At 40.7% G+C, this 23368-nt stretch overlaps 1 protein-coding gene across 4 annotated transcripts in view; it reads right to left on the reverse strand.

The window, feature by feature from the left end:
• The window catches only part of ube3d (ubiquitin protein ligase E3D), a 358068-nt gene that overhangs the window by 242896 nt on the left and 91804 nt on the right, over positions 1 to 23368 (reverse strand). For all 4 annotated transcript variants that reach the window (XR_009514423.1, XR_009514422.1, XR_009514421.1 and 1 more), the window contains exon 9: positions 2590 to 2728. Coding sequence is in view for 1 of the 4 variants with exons in the window: in XM_059982380.1 (XP_059838363.1) it covers positions 2590 to 2728 (139 nt within the window). In the remaining 3 variants the exon portion in view is untranslated. The remainder of the gene's footprint in view (positions 1 to 2589; positions 2729 to 23368) is intronic.

Here is a 23368-nt window from a genome sequence, read left to right on the forward strand (position 1 = left end):
TCCTGATTAACCTCCAGTTTTAGCTGCCTGTTTTCAGGTTCTTCAGCTAAATGCTGCTTGCTAGAGTTCGACTCCACTTAGAAATGAAAGCTGATGTAAACAATGATGACAATCATTCAAAACATTATCATCCAGTGCGTTTTGCTATTCACCATTCCACCCCCCCCCCCCCCCCGTTTTCACTTTTGCTATCACCAATCCTTCTTGAAGCAGTGGTAACAGCCACTAGTACTATAATGCTTATGGCTGTGTTCAAACAAACTGGCTTCAATGACATTTAACGCTGACCAACTGACTGTCAAGGTTGACCCTGGTCTCCACTCAACACCCACGTGCCCAGGAAAGCAAATGGTACATTCAGCTTTTGTGAAAGAAGATTTGAATACAAAGAGTAACAATGACAGTTATATAGTGCTTTAACTTGGGAGTGCACCATACAGTTTTGGTTTCCTTAACCTAAAAAACTGAAAAACCCTATTATAGAGGCAGTGCAGCAAGATTTACTTGGCTGGTTCCTGGGAAGGGCAGATTGAGTAGGGTGGTTCTGTATTCTCTAGAGTGTAAAAGGATTGAGAGGTGATCTCATTAAAATACATATGGTTCTTTCAAGACGGACAGGATGTTCTCCTTGGCTGAGAGCTTTATTCAAGGGGCCTCTGTCTCAAAATAAAGAACAGCCTACTTAAGAGTGTACTGAGGAGACATTTCTTCAGAGGATGGTGAATTTTTGAAATCCTTTAGTCCAGAGGGCTGTAAAGCCCCAGTCAATGCTGGGTTACAAAACAGGTATCATTGCACTACTAGATATTAAAGAAATCAAATGGATGGAGATGTCACACTTTGAGTATTGTGTTCAGTTCTGCTTGCCTCAATAAAGGAAAGATGTGGAAGCTTCATCGCAGAGAAAATTTACCATGATGTTGCCTAGATAAGAGAGTATGTCCTATGAAGGCTGAGCAAGATAATGCTTTTCTCTTTGGAGGATAACAGGTGACTTGATAAGACATGAAGAGATATAACAGAAAGGATAGCCAGCGCCTTTCTCCCAGGGTGGCAATGGTTACTACAAGAGGACATAATTTTAAGGTTGTTAAAGTACAAGGGAGATGTCAGGCATAGATTTTTTTTAAAACACCGAGATTGATGGGTGCGTGGAACACACCGCAAGGAGTCGTGATAAAGGCAGATACGTTGGGACATTTAAGACACTCTTAGGCACATGGATGAAAGAAAAATGGAAGACTATGTAGGAGGAAAGGGTTATCTGGGTCTTGGAGTAGGTTAAAAGGTCAATACAACACTCTGAGCAAAAGAGCCTGTACAGGCAGTCCCCAGGTTACGAACGAGTTCTGTTCCTGAGTCCATCTTTAAGCCCAATTTGTACGTAAGTTGGAACAAGTACATCCAGTATCATTTAGCGTCAGTTAGTCAAACGTTTACAGTATACAGTATATACTTTACCTTTCTATGCATATAAAATACTTAAGAAACATATGTATTCCAATAATTAAACCACTGCATTGCTTAGTAATAAATGTAGCTTTCATCAGGGCTGTGCTTTTCACGTGCTCCATTATTCTCACTTTATCCTTTAAAATTATTCTGATCGTTGACTGACCGTAGCCTAACGCTTTTCCAATGACCGATGACGTTTCACCTCTTTCCAAACACTTTATTATTTCCACTTTATTTTCAATCGTGTTCACTTCCCGTCAACTGAACAGAAACACAGCGGGTGGCAGGTCTTGAGCTCCGCCAGGCCCTAAGGACCACCGCACTGAATTCCCCAGGTCCTAAAGTCCACCACACTGAAACAGGTTAAATGGGACAAGTGGGGGCTGTGCTGGGTTTGGGTATTTGATCCTCCTTAATATTCCGTGTGGGAATTTAAACTGGAGGTGGTAGTGTTTTTTTTACGAGGCCGAGTTGCAAGCTCGACATCAACCCCGTGCACTAGGTCACTTGATCGAACTCGGGAACCTCCGTTCTCGAGCCCGGCACTGATCTCCTGATCTCACTGCACCACCAGCTGACCGGAAGGGGGGGGGGCAGGGTGAGGGTGAACCTTGCTAAGAAAAATTTAAGCCAAATACAAAGTTACACACTCAACACAGTGTCAACGACAATGACTTAAAATGGCGGACAGTGTCATGATCTGACTTAAAATGGCAGATGGCGTTCTCCTTCATAGGTTCATAAGTACGAGTTGTTCATAAGTCAGACGTTCATAACTCAGGGACTACCTGTACTGTTCTATGCTGCAAACTATGGTTGAGGTTAAAGATTGTCTGTGATATTGTTGAATGGTAGAACAAAGCTTAAACAGCCACTTAGCCTATATCTCCTAATTCTGAAGTTCCAATGCACAAGAAGCACGCCACCTTTTACTATAAACACACACACACACACACACACACACACTTTCATCAGCAGTTTCTGCTTTTTCTAAATTTAACACAGACTGAGACTTGGAGATGTACTGACAGCTCAGCTAGCAACACGCACAACCACTGAGCTATTAGGACAACACAGCTCTGTCAGCTTTATTGAAAACAACACGAATTGTTTGCCTCAAACAATAACACGTACCTTGAATGAGTTCAAATTCTGCAGTGATGGAGGGAGAGAGGCAGTTGAGGATGCTAGTATGAGTAACAGCTCCAGACAGGTGCTCGCTGGGAAGATCATGCAGTGCACACCAATGTTCTTCTCCCATTTCTCCTGCACACTGGGGGGGGGGGGGGGGGGCAGGGGGACAAAAAAGATATTTGTGATAACCATAATTTGAAAACCTTCAAGAGAATATTTCACAAAACATAGAAAAATACATCTCAATACATGTTCTTTGGCGCACATGTCATACCAATCCCTCAACCTATCCCGATATCAATCTAACTTTTCTCTCCCACATAGTTCTCCATTTTTCTTTCATTTATCTAAGAGTCTCTTAAACACCAGTAAAATATCTGCCTCTACCAGTGCTCACTCACCTAACACTCAGTAAAGACCTATCTCACACACACACACACACACACACACACACACACACACACACACTTTCCTCCAAATGCCTTGAAGTTCTATCCCTTTGTATTAGCCATTTTAACACTGGAAAAATAGTATCTGGTTACCCACTGTTATCTATGCCTATTATCATCTTGCACACCTCTATCAAGTCAACTCTCAAGCTCCTCCTCTCCAAAGAGAAAAGCCCTAGCTCACTCAACTTATTCCTCATGAGGACTGACCTCTATTCCAGACAGCATCCTGAAAAGTCTCTCCTGCACCCTTTCTTAAGCTTCCACATCTTTCCTATAATGAGGTGGCCAGAACTGAACACAATATGCCTGCTGTGATCTAACCAGTTTCAAAGGCTGAATTTCCAATAAGACTACAAAAGGTACATGGCAGCTGACACTCTTCAACAGCTTTCCCCATTAGAGAACAACGGTAGGAGTTGGTACGTACATGTCCACGCTAACAGATGTACAGTATTACTGGATGATTGTCAAGATTTTAAAAAAATACCCATTTGGACAGCACCAAATTAATTTGTATTTGCATGCTTTAAAAACCCAAGAAATAATATGTCTCTAAAAATCTCATCAGAGCTGTTGTACACGATTAATGAAGCTGATGAGTCTAGAATGCTTCTAATTTCTTGTTCCATTTAATCCCTAAATCACATAATGGACAGAGTAGGACCTACTCTTTGCCAACTGTTTCTCACATCTCCAATCATTCTAACCCTCACTCTCCCCACCATCCACCCACACAAAGACAGACGGGAGATTAATCTCCCACTCATGGGATATCAACGCTTAGGCATGCTAACCTGAATAGAAGCAGGAAAGTTAACAATTAATTTGTACAATTAAAGCTTCATAGATTTACTATCAATTCAGAAACAGAACTCAAAATAATGCAGGGTAATATTCATATTACCAGAAACAGTATGGAAAATAAACATTCCTGATGAAAGGTCATCAACTTTAATTTTACTCCTTCCACAGATATCCAGAGGCTGGGCAGCACATTTCTAATGGTCTATCTTACTTCAGATTTCCAAAAGTGCTACTACATGTCTCAGTGTTTGCCCTCATTCATCTCCTCTTCTCCATAGCGATTATCTAAGAATAACAAGCCTCCATCGACCTCTCTAGCCAGCACTGCCACTGGCCACACACAAGCTCATGCAACTGATGCTAGTTCAGCAACAGTCTCCTGTCCCAGTTAGGAGATAGAGTGTACCAAATAGATGAATGGAATCCCAACTATTGTATAAATTAGTTTTTAATTCTTTAAGATTTGCTCCAAATAAGTGGCAATCCCAATTAACCAATGGACTAATTAAATGGGCCACTATACTTGATAAATGTATTCTCTGGTTTCAAATAGAGAGATTCCAAAAGGCAAGTCCCAAAATGTCAATGATAGAACTAAAAAGAATGGGCAATCAGAATCTCCCCAGTCAATGATCAGAAAGAGGGTCAGCTGCCACTCAACTACATATTTCTTAAGAACTGGTTTACTAATGCTTAATGGGCATGTTTCACCTTTCCTAAGAGGACTGATGTATGGATTATTAAATAACTTAATATGCATTAATCAGTGTGAATCTGAACCACGTAGATTAAATTCCACCTTTCATGAGAACTTATGATAAACACGTCACGAATTGCTGTTAGAGATTTATAGAAATCCAGATAACAGACAATGATGTTTCGGTTTAATTTAGCTCTCTATACATTTTGAGAGGAGAATTTTCAAATTCTCTTTCAATTAACATCTTTTGACACCATTTGAAGCTGAAATGCCTAAGGAATTGTTTGGCTTTTAAGTCAAATCTGCTTCAGGTCTGATAGAAAGGTAATGTCATCCTAATGGAAAAGATTAAATACATTATTATTTCCTGGAGTTTCTAATTAACTTTTCCAACAATTCTAGAATCTAATAAGGAGTATTAGATCATGTAATTTATTGTAAATTGACAATTTGCATTCTAAATGAATGGAACTACTATTATACAACTTCATCGAGGAAGTTGGAGAAATATAAACAAGTGTAGTTTTAAATATCCAATAAAAATTAACAGGACCCCAACAACCTTGTGATATCAGTCCGCAGCCGCGGGAGAGCATCCTTCGGGGTGAACGCAGAAAAGCATCTGGCCCAGAGACAGCATCTGGCCAAAAGCTGAAGACCTGTAGTAATCAACTGGCTGGAATGTTTACTGATACCTTTAACCTCTCACTTCAGCAGTCTGAGAAAAGGACCTGATTCAAGCGGGCTTCAATTTTACCATTGTCCGAGAAGAACCTAGTAACCTGCCTCAATGGCTATGGCCAGTAGCACTTACACACATGATTACAGTGTTTTGAGAGGTTCATGATGAAACATATGAACTCCTGCCTGAGAAATGACATGGATCCACTTTAATTTGCCTACTGGCACAATAGGTCCACACATTGGTTCTTCACTCAACCCTAGAACATCTGGACAGTCACAATGCAAACATCAGGATGTTCTTCATTGACTACTGGCTTGCATTCAACACTATTATCCACGCAGAACTAATCAATAAGCACCAAGATCTGAGCCTCAATACCTCCTCATGCAACTGGATCCTCGATTTCCTCACTTGCAGACTCCAGTCAGTTCAGATTGGCAACAACACCTCCTCCACAATCTCCAGCAGCACAGGTGCAAAAGGGGGTGTGCCTAGCCCCCTATTCTACTCACTTTATACTTATGATTGTGAGGTTAAGCACAGCTTCAATGCCATATTTATGTTTGCTGACAACCCCACTGTTATATAGGATTAGGATTATAAAGGATTATATATAATTAGCATATAGGAGGGAGACTGAAAATCTGGCTGAACAGTGCCACAACAACAACAACTTCTCACCCAATTATTACTAAAACCAAAGAGCTGGTTACTGACTACAGGAGGAGGAAGAAGGAGGTTAGTGAGCCAGTCAGGGGATCAGAGGTGCAGCAAGAGCTGCTTTCAATTCCTCTGTGTTCTCATTTCAAGGATCTGTCATGGGTCCTGCACATAAGTGCCATTACAAGACACAGCAGCACCTCTACTTTTTTACAAGTTTGCAAAGATTTGGCAATTCAAATAAAACTTTGACAAATTTCTATGGATGCATAGTGGAGAGTATACTGACTGGTTGCATGATGTCCTAGTATGGAAATACCAATGCCCTTGAAAGGAAAACATACAATATTTAGTAGGTACAGCCCAATCCATTACAGGAAAACCCCTCCCAACCATTGAGAAAACCTACAAGGAACACTGTCCCAGGAAAGCAGCATCCATCAATAAGAACCCCCACGATCTAAGTCATGCTCTCTTCTCACTGCTGCTATCAGGAAGGACGCACAGGTGCCTCAGGTCACACATCACTAGATTCAGGAACAGTTATTCAAGTCAACTTTCTTGTCATTTTGACCATAACTGCTGGTACAGAGCATAGTAAAAATGAGACAACGTTTTTCAGGGCCATGGTGTTATATGACACAGTACAAAACAACTAGACCGAACTACGTAATAAAAAAAAAACACAGAGAAAGCTACACTAGACTACAGACCTACACTGGACTGCATAAAGTGCACAAAAACAGTGCAGGCATTACAATAAATAATAAACAGGACAATAGGGCAAGGTGTTGAAGTATTACCCTTCAACCATCAGTCTCCTAAACCATGGAGGGGATAACATCGCTCAACTTCACTTGCCCAATCACTGAACTGATTCCACAACCTACTGACTCACCTTCAAGGATACTACAACTCATGTTCTCAATATTTATTGCTTATTGATTTATTCTTATTAATTAGATAGAGAAACATAGAAACCCTACAGCAAAATACAGGCCCTATGACCAACAATGCTGAGCCGACCATGTACTTACTTTAGAAATTACCTAGGGTTACCCATAGCTCTCTATTTTTCCAAGCTCCATGTACCTATTCAGGAGACCCTTAAAAGACCCTACAGTATCTACTTCCACCACCATCGCTGGCAGCCCATTCCATGCACTCACCACTCTCTCTAAAAACTTAGCCCCGACATCTCCTCTGTACCTACTTCCAAGCACCTGAAAACTATGCCCTCCTGTGTTAGCCATTTTAGCCCTGAGGAAAAAGTCCCTGACTACCCACACAATCACTGCCTCTCACCATCTTATACACCTCTATCAGGGCACCTCTCATCCTCTGCCACTCCAAGGAGAAAAGGCCAAGTTCACTCAACCTATTCTCATAAGGCATCCTCCCCAAACCAGGCAACATCCTTGTAAATCTCCTCTGCACTCTTTCTATGGTTTCCACATCCTTCCTGTAGTGAGGTGAGCAGAACTGAGCACAGGACACCAGGGACCTATATAGCTGTAACATTACTCTTAAGCTCAATCCCATGATGAAGGCCAATTCACCATATGCCTTCTTAACCACAGAGTCAACCTGTGCTGCAGCTTTGAGTGTCCTATGGACTTGAATCCCAAGATCCCTCTGATCCTCCACACTGCCAAGAATCTTACCATTAATACTATGTTCTGCCATCATAATTGATCTACCAAAATAAACCACCTCACACTTATCTGAGTTGAACTCCATCTGCCACTTCTCAGCCCACTGATATCCCGCTGAAACCTCTGACGGTCTCCACACTATCCACAACACCCCCAACCTTTGTGTCAACAGCAAACTTACTAATCCATCCCTCCACTTCCTTATCCAGGTCATTTATAAAAATCACAAACAGAAGGGGACCCAGAAGAGATCCCTGAGGCACACCACTGGTGACTGACCTCCATGCAGAATATGACGTGTCTCCAACCACTCTTTGCTTTCTGTGGGCAAGCCAATTCTGGATCCACAAAGTCCCCTTGGATCCCATGCCTCCATACTTTCTCAATAAACCTTGCATGGGGGTACCTTATCAAATGCCTTGATGAAATCCATATATACTACATCTACTGCTCTACCTTCATCAATGTGTTTAGTCACATCCTCAAAAAATTCAATCAGGCTTGAAAGGCACGACCTGCCTTTGACAAAGCCATGCTGACCATTCCTTATCATTATCCTGCCTCTCAGGATCTTTTCCATCAACTTACCAACCACTGAAGTAAGACTCACTGGTCTATAATTTCCCGGGCTATCTCTACTCCCTTTCTTCAATAAGGAAACAACATCTACAACCCCAAAATCCTCCCAAACCTCTCCTGTCCCCATTGATGATGCAAAGATCATTGTCAGAGGCTCAGCAATCTCCTCTCTCACCTCCCGCAGTAGCCTGGAGTACATATGGTCCGTTCCCGGAGACTTATCCAACTTGATGCTTTCAAAAAGCTCCAGCGCATCCTCTTTCTTAATGTCTATATGCTCAAGCTTTTCAATCCGCTGCAAGTCATCCCTGCAATCTCCAAGATACTTTTCCATAGAGAATACTGAAGCAAAGTATTCATTAACTACCTCTGCTATCTCCTCCGGTTCTATACACACTTTTCCACTGTCACACTTGATTGGTGCTACTCTCACATCATATCCGCTTGCTTTTCACATACTTGAAGAATGCCTTGGGGGTTTCTTTAATCCTGTTTGTCAAAGCCTTATCATGGCCCCTCTGGCTCTCCTAATTTCATTCTTAAACTCCTTCCTGCTAGCCTTACAATCTTCTAGATCTCTATCATTATCTAGTTTTTTGAACCTTTTATAAGCTCTTCTCATCTTCTTGAATAGATTTTCAACAGCCTTTGTACACCATGGTTCCTGTACGCTACCATCCTTTCCCTGTCTCATTGGAAAGTACCTATGCAGAATGCCATGCAAATATCCCCTGAAGATTTGCCATATATTCGTGAGATCATTTTTTTCCCAATTTATGCTTCGAAGTTCCTGCCTGATAGCTTCATATTTCCTCTTACTCCAATTAAACACTTTCCTAACTTGTCTGTTCCTATCCCTCTCCAATTCTATGGTAAAGGAGATAGAATTGTGATCGCTATCTCCAAAATGCTTTCCCACTGAGAGACCTGACACCTGACCAGGTTCATTTCCCAATACCAGATCAAGTATAGCCTCTCCTCTTATAGGCTTATCTACATATTGTGTCAAGGAACCTTCCTGAGTACACCTAACAAACTCTACCCCATCTCAACCCCTCGCTCTAGGGAGATGCCAATCAATACTTGGGAAATTAAAATCTCCCACCATGACAACCCTGTTATTATTACACCTTCCCAGAATCTGTCTCCCTACCTGCTCCTCGATGTCCCTGTTACCATTGGGTGGTCTATAAAATAAAAACACCCACTAGTTATTGACACCTTCATATTTCTAGCTTCCACCCACCAGAGAGACTCTGTAGACAATCCCTCTATGACTTCCTCCTTTTCTGCAACCATGACACTTTCTCTGATCAGCAGTGCCACGCCCCCACCTCTTTTGCCTCCCTCCCTGTCCTTTCTGAAACATCTAAAGCCTGGCACTCTAAGTAACCATTCCTGCCCCTGAGCCATCCAAGTCTCTGTAATGGCCACAACATCATAGCTCCAAGTACCGATCCACGCTCTAAGCTCATCCACTTAGTTATTTATTCTTTTCTAGTTTAGTTTTCTTTCTTTTGTTTAAATTTAACAAATAATTTAGTTATTCTTTCTTTTTTGTATTTGCATGGTTTATTGACTTGCTTATTAGTTACTAGTCCATCTTTTTTGAGTGCTGTTTTTGCTTTATCTAAGTCAATTGTATTTCTTTATACCTACTGTGAAATCCAGAAAATGAAACTCAGAGTAGTATATGGTGACATATATGTACTTTTGATAAATTTACTTTGAACGGGTTAGCTCATGTACTGGATTTACAGACAGAAATTTTCAATCCACAGAAGCTTGCACACTTATATCTCCAAAGATTTCAATGTTAATGCTATCTTTAATTGTATACCTTAATGTTTATTTATCTGTTGGCTAGATGCTTTTCTGATCATGCTTGAGGGGCTGGTGATAGTGATGATCTGTTTCCTTGATCCATCACTACTTCAGTCCTGTAGTAAAGATATTCCCTCACTGCTGCTGGGTGGGGAATTCCTAGATTTAAAACTCGGAACAGTGAAAGGATTGCAATAACTTTGCAAGCCACAACTTTGTGTAAGTTTACGTGGAAGCTTATGCTGCTACACCATGGAACTTCCAGGGGTGAAGCTCTACCAGATGCTGCTGGAGTACTCTCAACCAGCAATGGTAGTGCAATTTGTGGATGGTGTACAATGCAACCACGGTGTGCCAGTATTGTTGGGAATGACTGATAAAGGTTGTAGATGTAAGGAAGTGCAAGGAAGGGAGGTGCTTTGTCCTGGTTGATGTTGAGCTTCTTGGGTATTATTGAAACATTACTCATTAAGGCAAGTGGCAATTATTCCATCACACGCCTGCTCTGCAAATGCTGTTAAGATTTGGGGTATTCAGATGTGAGTCACCTCCACAGGATACCCAAGCCTTTTATCTGCCCTCATCGCCACAGTAATTAAGTGTGGCTACAAAGGTCTAATTAAGATTGGGGTATTTGCAATGGTAATCCCACTGAGTATTGACAGTAAGATGACAGATGATTTCTAGCTGGTCTCAGCCATTCAACCTGGCACTTACGTAACACAAACTGTATTTGCATTAATCAGTCTTTACACAAATGTTATATTGGTCCAACTTTGTGCAGCAAGGATGACTTCATTTACTGAAGAGTTGAAAACAAAATAGATATTTTAACCAAAAAAAATGATAACTTTTCAAAAATATAAATTCCTAAAGAAATGTTTGTGGGATGTACCAATACACACACATTTCTTCATTAAGTTTACTATTTTATTTTGCTGCTGCATTTATTTTGCAATGCTTTGGACCAGCCAGGGACTCTTACAATGAAGAAGAACATTATCACTAAGCCATTGTAACCCTACCCATGACGCTATTTGTTCCAGCTTGACCCACTACCCAGGGTTAGACCACAAGACGTAGGAGCAGAATTAAGCCATTCAGCCCATCTAGCCTTCTCTGCCATTCTATCATGGCTGAAATCAGATCCCACTCAACCCCATACACCTATCCTTTGATGCCCTGACCGATCAGGAAACTACCAACTTCTGCCTTAAACATACCCACAGACGGCCTCCACCGCTGTCTGTGACACAGCATCCCACAGATTCACTACTCTCTGGCTAAAAAAAAAGTTTGCCCCACCTCTGTTCTTAAAGATCACCCCTCAATTTTGAAGCTGTGCCCTCTAGTTCTGGATAACCCCACCAGAGGAAACATCCTCTCCACATCCACCTGATCTAGTCCTTTCAACATTTGGTAAGTTTCAATGAGATCCCCCCCACATTCCACTAAATTCCAGTGAGTACAGGCCCAAAGCTGCAAAATGCTAATTATATGTTAACCCCTTCAATCTCAGAATAATCCTTGTGAACCTCCTCTGGATTTTCTCCAATGACAACACAGCCTTTCTGAGATATGGGGCCCAAAACTGTTGACAATACTCCAAGTGTGGCCTGACTAGTGTCTTATAAAGCCTTAGCATTATCTCCTTGCTTTTATATTCTATTTCCCTTGAAATAAATGCCAATGGCATTTGCCTTCTTTACCACAGACTCGACCTGTAAAGTCTGGAAGTCTTGAATGAGGACTTCCACATCCGTTTGCATTTCTGAGGTTTGAACCTTTTGTTCAAGGGTGCAGTAGTATAAGCTAACACATAAATTTACACAAAGTTGTGGCTTGGAAATTTATTGCAATTCTTTCACTGTTCCTTAGGTAACACAGCTTCTAGCACAACAGCCATCCCGGCACAGACAGATGCTGAACTCTCAGGACCATGGACAGCTCTACGGCTCCACACCCCTTCTTTCCTGTTGAGTGTGTCAGTGCAATCAAGACCATAAATGTCTTTGTCACCTCAATCTTTTATTAGTGGCAGGGTACACAATAAAAAAAAATCCTATTTTTTTTGGTATTTATAAAGCCAAACATTAAAAGATGGCACTGAAACTCAATTATAATCAAAGCATGTCAATGATAAAAATACAACTGCTAGCTTTCTCCTGGGAGCTAATGTCTCCCTTTCACGGGCCTTAATCCAGCACAGGCTCAGGAGCTCCACAGAACTGGGAAATCTGTGCTCCATGGGTCATCTGTGAGCACTGCACCATCCCTAGCAGGAGGAAAGAAATATGAATCCTATCATAATCACTGCGACACTGACTGTGGCGCGGTTAGTGAAATGACGGACTTAAGATGCCAGAGACTTGGATTCAATTTTGACCTCAGGTCTCTTTGTGTGGAGTCTGCACATTCTCCCTCTTTCTATGTGTCCCCCCCCCCCCACCCCCAGATACTCCAACTTCCTCCCAAATGGTTGTTAAGCTAATTCGCCTAGTGTAGAATCCAAGAATTGGGGAGCACAAACAAAGTGGGATTAATGTAGCATTCGTGTGAATGGTTGGTGTGGACTTGGTGGGACCAAGGACCTGTTTCTATCTTCTATGACAGTTTAACTCTATGAGTATGCTGGCAGAGCAGTAGATGACACCAATTTTAACCAATGTTCATGCAGGAAACCAGGACTTCCAGAGTCCTGACATTACCATGACCAACAGGGTAAGAGATCTCTCCAGTATGTACTGTAACTATTTTATGATTCTATGAAGCCATCATTCACCATTCTTCCACTCAGGAGGGGAATATTGAAAGGATTATCGCATCAGAAACAAGGCTCAGAATAGAGGGGTGTCCATTTAGAATGGAGATGAGGAATTTATTTAGCCTAAAGATGGTGGAATTCATTGCCACAGGCAGTTATGGAGACCAAGTCATTGGGTATACGTAAGGCAGAAGATTGACAGATTCTTGATTAGTCAGGGCATTAAGGAATACAACAAGAAGGGAGGAGTTTGGGGTTGAGGGAAATGGTTCACCCATGTTGAAATGGCAGAGCAGACTTGACAGGCCAAATGGCCTAATTCTGCTCCTATATTTTATGGTTTTATTGTCAAGTTGTCTTGTGTTTTGTAGCAGCAACTGCCTGGCACCACTGGCAAAGATCAGGGATGTAGTCATCGCCTTTGCCTCTCAGCTGTGGGCCAAAAAAAACAGATAAAGAGATTCAGAAATATGATTGAAAGAGAGTGGAATTGAAAATACTGTACATCCAGTGGCTGAGAAAAATAAATTCTGATTAACACTCTACTCTTTCACGAAGAACAAATATTTAAGTTACAACCAATTAACCTCAGCCTTTAATGCAAGTTTTTCCTGCACTGTAACTTAGGGTCATTTCATTGCACTAGACAAGAACCAGAGTGATTTGTGTTTCAGGGTTTTGTTTTATTAATGGCATAAAAATATTCATTGAAGTTTTTTTTTAAAATAGCATAGATTGTCCAATGCTTGAAGAGCATTTCTGTGCCTAACAGTGACTCAACCTATCGCTCGTACTATTCTAATCAGAGGTGTGAGTAATTAATTATTATCTGAGGCCTGCAGCAACACTCTGCAGTGCGCCAGCTGAATGTTCAATGAGGTTACAACTCTTCATTTAGCTAAACAGCTTGCTTCAGTAATAGCCGCAGTGTCTAGGGACTCTGTGACTACTAATTTGATATAGTCAGATAAGCTTGGTAAATAACATTTTGACTAATGATTACCTTCAGACTTTCATACAACTCAAAGAAACAGAGAAACAGGTAAGTCTTATTTGGTTGTTAGGATGACCTCTCTGTACTAGTAGATGACATTTTTTTTAATGATCAGGCTGCCTTCCACACACCCTAGAATAAGCCCAATTATTTGAGTGAAAAATTACAGAAATACCATCTCATTAAGCTTGCTTGATATATTCAGCCAATAATAAATTTCATATAAGAACTGCAATAACATTGCAGCTGTAAATAAAGCAATAGAAGGAAGATGCAAGTATGCCTTGAAAAAGAATGGTAAATTATGCTGGCAACTGGAAAAGTTTAGAAAACATTGCGCCAGATAGAATACTAACACTAGGTCAAATGTTCATGTTTTTTGAAGCCATCTCATCAAAAATGGACAATGAGAGATAATTGCAACACACTCAAAATGCTGGAGGAACTCAGCAGGCCAGGCAGCATCTATGGAAAAAGAGTACAGTCAACATTTCGGGCCAAAACCTTTCTAGATGCTGCTTGGCATGCTGAGTTCCTCCAGCATTTTGTGTGTGTTGCTCGGATTTCCAGCATTTGCAGATTTTCTGCTGTTTGTGGTCAGAAATAATTCCTTAGAGAATAACTTTATTACAGCATTGTACTTGGAAAGTATTCATATTTTCATAAACGATAGATTCCAACAACCACTTCCCACTTCCTTCCACACTACTCCTTGTAAAAACTCCATTCTATGCACTCTTTTTTGAACTCCAACACATCCATTCCACACCAGTGCCTTCAATACTGTGGACCTGCTCCACTAGTCAACACAGCTGCCAACTGAGACTGTTCCTTTCCCACAATCCATTGCTCAGCAATTCTCCTCCTTTGTACATTCTTACACATTCTTCTCCATCAGCAGCACCATGCACATAACCATTCCCCATACTTACACCCTGAAAGGGCCACAGCTTCGCAAAGGATTCGAATTACATCTCCCCCTCTAGCTACACTCACCTCCCTTCAGACAGCAACTTTCCAAACCACCCTTGTCCTTCTTGAACCCTCGAAAAGCAGCAATCCAGTTTAGTGCACTGTCATTGGTGTTCGTGATATGGTGTCCTTCCTCTTTGGTTGAGAAACCAATTGCAGACTGGGTGACAGCTCAGCAGAAATCCTCCAGAAGGATGACTCCGGTGGCAGGCCCCATGCTCGAGGATAAGTTCTATCTCACTGTTACTAGACGACGGAATAGAAATTTTGTATGATATGATGGACTCGTGACCTCATAATCTTCCTCATCATGACCTGCACCTTATTATCCACACATATCGCATTTTCTCTGTGGCTGTAACACTCTGTTCTACATTCTGTTATTGATTTCCCCTTGTACTTCCTTAGTGCACTGATGTGATGAAATGATTTGTAAGGCTGGATGCAAAGCAAAGATTTTCACTGTGCTTGGTATAGTGATGTTATTCTTCATCCCAGTCGTGCCTTTACCATCAGTCTGCAAACAGTTCCAATAAAGCCCAACCCAAGGTCAAAAATTTGACTTTCCCAACTTTCAGACTTACCTTTAAGTCCAATAACTTCAGATGATCAGGATTTCAAGCATATGCATTTCACATTTCTAGAACTGCAGGTTTAGTGATCTGCCAATTTCAAATAATGATTCAGCTTTCTCGGCTTGCAATTCCTTCAAGCCTATCTTTTGTTATACACAATTCCTTCAGCACCCCCATTTTACTTCATTACCCTGTTTGTCATTTAATCTGCCCTCCCTTGAGGCCAGTGTTAGACACTGCGGAAGTTTGTTATAGTAACTCAGTTACTGATTATTCCATCCAGTGTTTCTGCAGAGTCACAGTCACAATGGCAAAAAAATAAAGTGAAGTATTCTTCATCGCATTTGCCTGTGCTACAGTCTTCAGGGATTCCTGGACTAGTACACCAGGTCCCTCTATTCCTCAATACTCCCTTGGGCCCCACTATTCAATGCACATGTCATAGTGTTATTAGTCAGTCCCAAGTGCATTATTCTCACACTTAGCAGGTTTAAATTTCATCTGCCACTACTGTGTCTATCTACCAGTATCATTTGCAGCCTAAGCTTCATTTTCTCACTGTCAACAACACCCCTCCAATTTACATGTCATCAACTTGCATTACTCTAGTCTTGAAACATTAACTTGTCTTTCCCTCTTGAAATGCTATGGGGCTTTGTGAATTTTCAACATTCTCTGCATATAATTCAGACATGTAGTTTCTTTCTCATTCAACTCAATAGTTGGATGACATAGAAGCAGATGTAGACCATTCAGCCCATCAAGACTGCCCTGCATTCAATCATGGCTGATTTATTTCCCTCCTCAACCCATTCTCCTACCTGATCCCCATAACATTTAAAAATCTTACTAATCAAGAACCTATCAACCTCTACTTTAAATGTAACTAATAAATTGGCCTTCACAGCCTTCCGTGGGTATGAATTCCACAGATTTACCACCCTCTGGCTAAAGAATCCTTCAAGTTAACATTTAAGGAATCCTGCACTAGGACTCCCAAACCTTTTGCACCACTGATACCTGAATTTTCTCCCAATTTTGAAAATGGTCTATGACCCTTTTTCCTTTCTACCAAAGTACACTTTGCTACACTATATTCCACCTGCCACCTTGCACATTCTCCCAACCTGTCCACCTCCTTCTGCAGACTCCCTACTTCCTCAACACTATTGTCAAAAGCCTTCTGAAAATCCAATGAAAAAACTTCCACTGATTCCCCTGTGTCTATCCTACCTGTTATTTCCTCAGAGTTCCAACAGATTTGTTAAGCAAGATGTCCCCTGAAGGAAACCATTCTGACTTTGGCCAATTTTATCACATGCTTCCAACTACCCCAAAACTTCATCCTTAATAAAGGACTCTAAAATGTTACCAGCATATAATTTCCTGTATTTTGCCTCACTCCCTTTTATAAAGAGTGAAGTGACATTTACCATTTTCCAGCCCTCTAAGACCATTCCTGTCTCTAGTGATTCCCAATAAATCACTACTTGTACCTTTACAACCTGTAAGTTACTTCTTTCAGAACCTTGGGGTGTAGTCTATCTAATCCAGGTGACTTATTTGCCTTCAGACCTTTCAGCTTTCCAAGCACCTTCTCCATAGTTTTGTTGTCTGATTTTTCGTACAGCATTCACACTTTTAATTGAAGTGTTGCCGTAAGGGGCAGACACGTGTCTGTCTGTTTAGAAGCCGAGGTTGGATGAATCTTCGTCTGACATCTAGTCCACACTCTCTTCTGCCCTCTACTACTCTTGCATTTCCTGCATACTGCTCACGTCTTCTACAGTGAAGACGGAATGAAAAATACAAAGTAAGTTCATCTCAAGGAAACACACACAAAAAACTGGAGGAACTCAGCAGGCCAGGCAGCATCAATGGAAAAGACGTTTCAGGCCACAGCCCTTCATCCGGGGGGGGGGGGGGGGGTGTTGCTTGGATTTCCAGCATCTGCAGATTTTCTTTTGCTAGTAAGTTTGTCTGCCATTTCTTTGCACCCTATTACTACCTTATTTTCCAGCATTTCAAACTCCACTTCTGCTTCTCTTTATATAGTCTGGAAAAAACACTTTTGGTATTCTTGTTTATATTACTGACTAGCTTACCTTCATATGTCATCATTTCTCTCCTTTTTTTAGTTTGCTTCTGTTTGCTTCTTTAAAAGCTTCCCAATCCAATAGTTTCTCACTTATTTTTGCAACAATGCATGCCCTTACACTTTTGTTTTTATGCTGCCTTTGACTTCATCTAGTTGCCTCATCCTCCCTTTAGAATTCCTTTTTCTTTGGTATGAACTGATCTTGCATATTCCAAATTGCTTCCAGAAACTTGATGCCCTACCATCATCCTTATTAGTAACACCGATCGATACATCCAATTTTAACATCTCTCTCAAACTGCAGGGTGAATTCTATCATATTATGATTACTGCCTCTTCAGGGCCCCTTTACCTTCAGCTCCCTAAGCAAATCTGGTTCAGTAAACAGCAACAAATCTAGAATTACCTTGACCCTAGTTGGCTCAGTCACAAGTTCTTCTAAAGAGTCATCTACAAATCCCTTCTCTTACGACCACGTCAACCTAATTTTCCCAATCCACTTGCATGTTGAAGTGCGCCATGGCCACCATAGCACTGCCTTGGTTAAAACGCTACTTCTAAATTCCATTGTAATTTGTACACCACATCAGATACTATTCAAACGCCTATAAGTAACTCCCACCAGGGTCTTTTTACGCTTGCTGTTTCTTAATCCTACTTACAAGGATTCTACACCATTCTTTGTCACTTCTTGTTAATTTCATTTTATTTTTTACCAACAGAGCCCCCCCCCCCACCCACATAGTTTTTTCAATATCCTTGAATGTTTAGCTCCCAGCTGTGATCTTTTTTACAAGCACGACTCTGTGATGTCAAAAATGTCAAATCTGCCAATTTCTACCTATGCCCTGCACTCAACTACCTTGTTTCATATGCAGGGTGCATTCAAATATAGCACCTTCTGTCCTGTATTCACCAATCCTCTTCTCAAATTGTCTCCGTGTTGCTTGAGGTTAAGGTGCCCAGACAGCATTTCAGTGAATCGGAACACTAGGCTCTCCTTCTTCTACCTGCATACATACAGAGGCTAAAGAGCAAAGCTCAACATTTTAGGACAACTAAGAGTTGGTCGCAGGAGACAGAGGAGAGGCTATGGGATTGCTTCAAGTCCTTGGACTGGGCTGTGTTCAAAGGTTTGTCCATGGATCTGAATGAATACAACATGGCTGTCACGGACGTTATTAAAACAGATCTAGGGTGTGGTCCCACAGAATCATTTGGAGCCTTCACCAACCAGAAGCCCTGGACGAACCATGAGATCTGCAATCTGCTGAGGGCCAAATCAAAGGCAATCAAGTTTGGTTACCAAGAAAGTTACAAGAGTCCATATATGATCTCTTTGGAAGCCATTTCAGGGGCAAAGTGGCAATTCCAGACTAAAAAGGATGCTCGACGGTTGTGGCAGAGCTTCTATGGTCACGTTGACAGTCAAAATATGAAGAAACAGTCAAAAATTCTCACAGCCCCAATGATCCTGTGATTTCAGTCTTTGAGGCTGACATGCTAGCAGCCTTCAGGAGGGTGAACCCACAAAAAGCATCCAGCCCAGATGGGGTATATGGCCAAACACTAAAACCTGTGCAGATCAACTGGCTGGAGTGTTCAATGAGATCCTCAACCTCTTGCTTCAGCACTTTCTGGTACCCAGCTGCTTCAAGCAGGCTTCAATTATACCAGTGCCTAAGAAGAACATGGTAACCTGCCTCAATGACCATCTTCCAGTAGCACATACATCCATAGTAATTAATTCTTTTGAGAGGTTGGTGATGAAACACATCAACTCCTGCCTGAGAAGTAAACTGGATCTGCTCTAATTTGCCTACAGAGCAATAGGTCCATGGCAGATGCCACCTCATTGGCTCTTCACTGAATCCTGGAACATTGGGATAGCAAAGATGCATATATCAGAAAGTTCTTTATCACTTATAGTCCAGTATTCAATACCATCATCCACTCAAAACTAATCAATAAGTTTCAAGAGCTTGGCCTCAATATCTTCTAGAGTAATTAGATCCTGGATTTCCTCACTTGCAGGCCCCAGTCAGTTCATATTGGCAATAACATCTCCTCCACAATCTCCATCAACACAGGTACACCACCAGGCAGTCTGCTCAGCCCCCTGCTCTAGCCACTTTACAGTTATGACGTGGCTAAGCACAGCTCAAATGCCGTATTCAAATTCGCTGAGGACACCACTGCTGTAAGCCAAATCAAAGGTAGTGACGAATCAGAATATAGGAGTGAAATTGAAAATCTGGCTGACTGGTGCACAACAATAAACCCCTTACTCAATGTCAGCAAGACTACAGAAATGATGATTGACTTCAGAAGGAGGAAACTAGAGGTCCATGAGCCAGTCCTCATCGGAGGATCTGAGATGGAGAGGGTGAGCAACTTTAAACCCCTTGGTGCTATTATTTTGGAGGATCTGTCCTGGGCTCAGTAAGCAAGTAGATTACAAAGAATGCATGGCAGCAGTTCTACTTCCTTAGGAGTTTGCGAAGATTCGGCATGACATCTAAAACCCTGACAAACTTCTATAAAAGATGTGTATTGGAGAGTATTTTGCCTGCACATCACAGTCTGGTATGGAAACACCAATCCCTTTGAACATAAAATCCTACAGAATTAGTGGATACAGTCCAGTCCGTCATGTGTAAAGTCCTCCCCACCATAGAGCATATCTACATGAAATATGTCACAGGAAAGCAGAATCTATCATCAGGGACCCCAATCACACAGAACATATTCTCTTCTCATTGCTGCCATCAGGAAGTTGGTACAGGAGCTTCAGCACTCACACCACCAGGTTCAGGAACAGTTCTTACCACTCAACCATCAGGCTCTCGAACCAAAGGGAATAACTTGACTCAACTTCACTTGCCCCATCATTGAAATGCTCCCACAACTCATAAACTCACTTGCAAGGACTCTTCATCTCATGTCTTGATATATAATGCTTATTTATTTTATTTTTCTTTCTTTCTTTGTGTATTTGCACAGTTTATTGCCTTTTTCACACTGGTTGAATGCCCAAATGGGTACAGTCTTTCATTCATTCCATCATAGTTACTATTCTATTATGGATTTATTGAGCATGTCCACAAGAAAATGACTCTCGGGTGTATATGCTGACATATATGTACTTTGATAATAAATATACTTTGAACTTTGAGTGAAGTCTTATCCCTTTCTAAACTCTGTTTTATTTTTTATTACAATGAACTATGAACTTTGTAGTTACAATGCATTCAAAGTGAAGCAATCTGCACTTTTACCTCAGGCTATCCTTTGTTATGATGGAAAATCATTGCCCTGGAGCGTTATCTCGATCTCCCTACAGATACTGTTAGACCTACTGAGAATACTCTGCATATTCTGTTTAATTAAAACTAATCTAAGACTTAGTTTTCTTCACAGCATCTGTAGCATTAAATTGATCCTGAACAAGTTGTTTTCTGACAGATAAAAGCCTCATGATGGACAAGATGCTTTACTGAGAGAAAAGTAAATCAAAAGGGGGAAATTATGGCATTCACTAAATGTTTCTTCTTTACAACCTTTTACAGAGGAACAAAATCAAAATAAACCTTTCGTAATGCTATAATCTCCACTGTCATAACAGAAATGAAGGGAAGTACTCTGAAAATACGTTATTGAGGTTAACAGCAACAAAATCGAAAATTCATTTGAAGTCTATTGCGAACAATTCCTTGGGATACCTAGAAAATAATATCAAGAGGATTAATAATTCTGGAGTAGGTTGGTCCGCAATCATGTAATATAATGTTCACATCAGCAAGCTGTGGAGAAACCTGAGGACCTGGCGAAATCAAAGCTGTGCATGTTAGAAGGAAGGCAGCTTGGATCCATGGGTTGATGAGAAACCTTGCTGAAGATAAAAGTAGTTTATTTCTGGTACCTCTGAAGTAGTTTGCAAGACAAAAAGAAAGGGAAGTAAGAATCGGAATTAAATGTCATTTGGACATAATTCATCCAAGAATGAAATGAAGATGGCACAAGAACTTGGGTAGAACAGCAACGATGATATTAATTTTTGTAATGAAATTGAAAAAAATGACAACATACTACAACATTTATTAAATAGAGTACTGTGAATCAAACCCAGACAGAATACGAATTACAAGCCTCTCTCAAATCTGAATGAATTATTGAGCAGTGGATGTTTGAAATACCTACTATAGTTGTGGCTTCTAAACATGTCAGAATAATTGGCCCTCAGCTATAAAATAACTTGGCTTTTTAATAAAGTATATTGTTTTGCTAATTCTGCCAGAAATTGTGCCTGGAGATTTGCACCAATTCTCCAGTATTAGTTACAGGGCCTGGCAAGCAACCAGCTATTGGGAAGAAAACTGTAGCAGTTTAGGAAAATAATTTCACAATGTTTTGAGAGCCTTATGGCAGATTTTATAACCGAGTCAGTTCTATTTTAATTTCAGGGGAAAAAAAGTCTTTGGTTAACTGCAGTGTAAAATTTCAAGGGAGCCTGTGTCTCAGCTGCTTCCAGGTTTCATGCTTGCTAAATTAATGAACCACAGTATCTGATGGGCTCAGAACTTAGTGTTGCAAGGCTCGCTTCCCAAACCGACTGCAACTACAATTTGAGAAGTAAATGCACCACCTCTAATTAGCCATGCTGCAAGTAAAGATTAATCCCCAGGATTAAGAGAATTGACAGAACTAGCCTGGAAGTTGCAAATGACTGAGTGACTCTGCAGGGCACAAAGTATGAAAAACCTGGTTAAAAGTGCTGTTGTGTCTCCACGCTCTGCTTGAAATAATAAAATGGTAATTGGTTTGAACAAATGCATTCAAAATGTGCCTTGTAGGCAATATGTAATTTCTGCGACAAATGCTCATGATCCTTCAACTTGTGAGGAAGAGAAAATTGGAGAAACTTTAAAAAAAATATTTGGTCAAACACTTATTACTCATAGAATTTGATTATTCAAAAGTGCAAATGGGTACCTATGTCAGTGTTTTTAAACAGGTCTGCTGTTTCATTTACCCCCTCCCCTCTACTATATTATCTGTGTAACCATCTATTTGGGAAACTCATTTCAAAAATATATTTGTATTACATTCTAGGTTAATACAAGGCCCTGTGATAGTAAAGGAGGGCACAAAAATGTGTGTAGTGCAGTTTCTATTTCATACATTACTACTCTCATGAGTGTTTCTATAGAAATACTACAAAAAGATATATTTATTTTAGTTCTAGGTGATGCACAGCAGTATGGGAACATTTATTGCAAAGAGTTTAATTGATATTATCCTTCATCTGACCTCAAAATGTTACAAAGCATTTCATAGCAAAAGTACAATTTAGGTGCCTTCCCTACAGCAAGGAATACTTTATTGTCACCAGACAATTGATACTAGAGCGTACAATCATCACAGTGATATTTGATTCTATGCTTCGCGCTCCCTGAAGTACAAATCAAATTAAATATAATAAAATTTTAAATTGTAAATCATAATTAGAAAATAGAAAAGGGAAAGTCAGGTAGTGCAAGTCAGGACTGGATATTTGGAAGGTACGGCCCAGATCCGGGTCAGCAGTCTTATCACAGTTGGAAAGAAGCTGTTCCCAAATCTGGCCGTACGTATCTTCATGCTCCTGACCATTCTCCCAGAGGGAAGGGGGACAAAAAGTGTGTTGGCTAATTCATTCAGTCATACACCATCTAATTTACACAAAGCAGGATCATACACATAGCAATCCTATAAGAGCCTCATTTATTTTAGTGATGCTGACTGAAGGATAAATATGAAATAGACAATATAGTATTTTCCACTGGTATTCTTCTGCTTTCCTGAGATGTAAAGCACAGCCCATCTGAAAGATGGGCCAATTCCAGTGCAGGACTAGGTTAAGGAATCAGTTAAATTTTGTTTTCAAGTCTCTCGAGGGGGAATTAAACCCAAAACTACCTGGTTCATAGGCAAGAACCACAGGTGACACTATGAACTACCACTTTTAAAAAAACTTT

Source organism: Hypanus sabinus, chromosome 10 (assembly GCF_030144855.1).
Source record: "Hypanus sabinus isolate sHypSab1 chromosome 10, sHypSab1.hap1, whole genome shotgun sequence".
Taxonomy (NCBI): domain Eukaryota; kingdom Metazoa; phylum Chordata; class Chondrichthyes; order Myliobatiformes; family Dasyatidae; genus Hypanus; species Hypanus sabinus.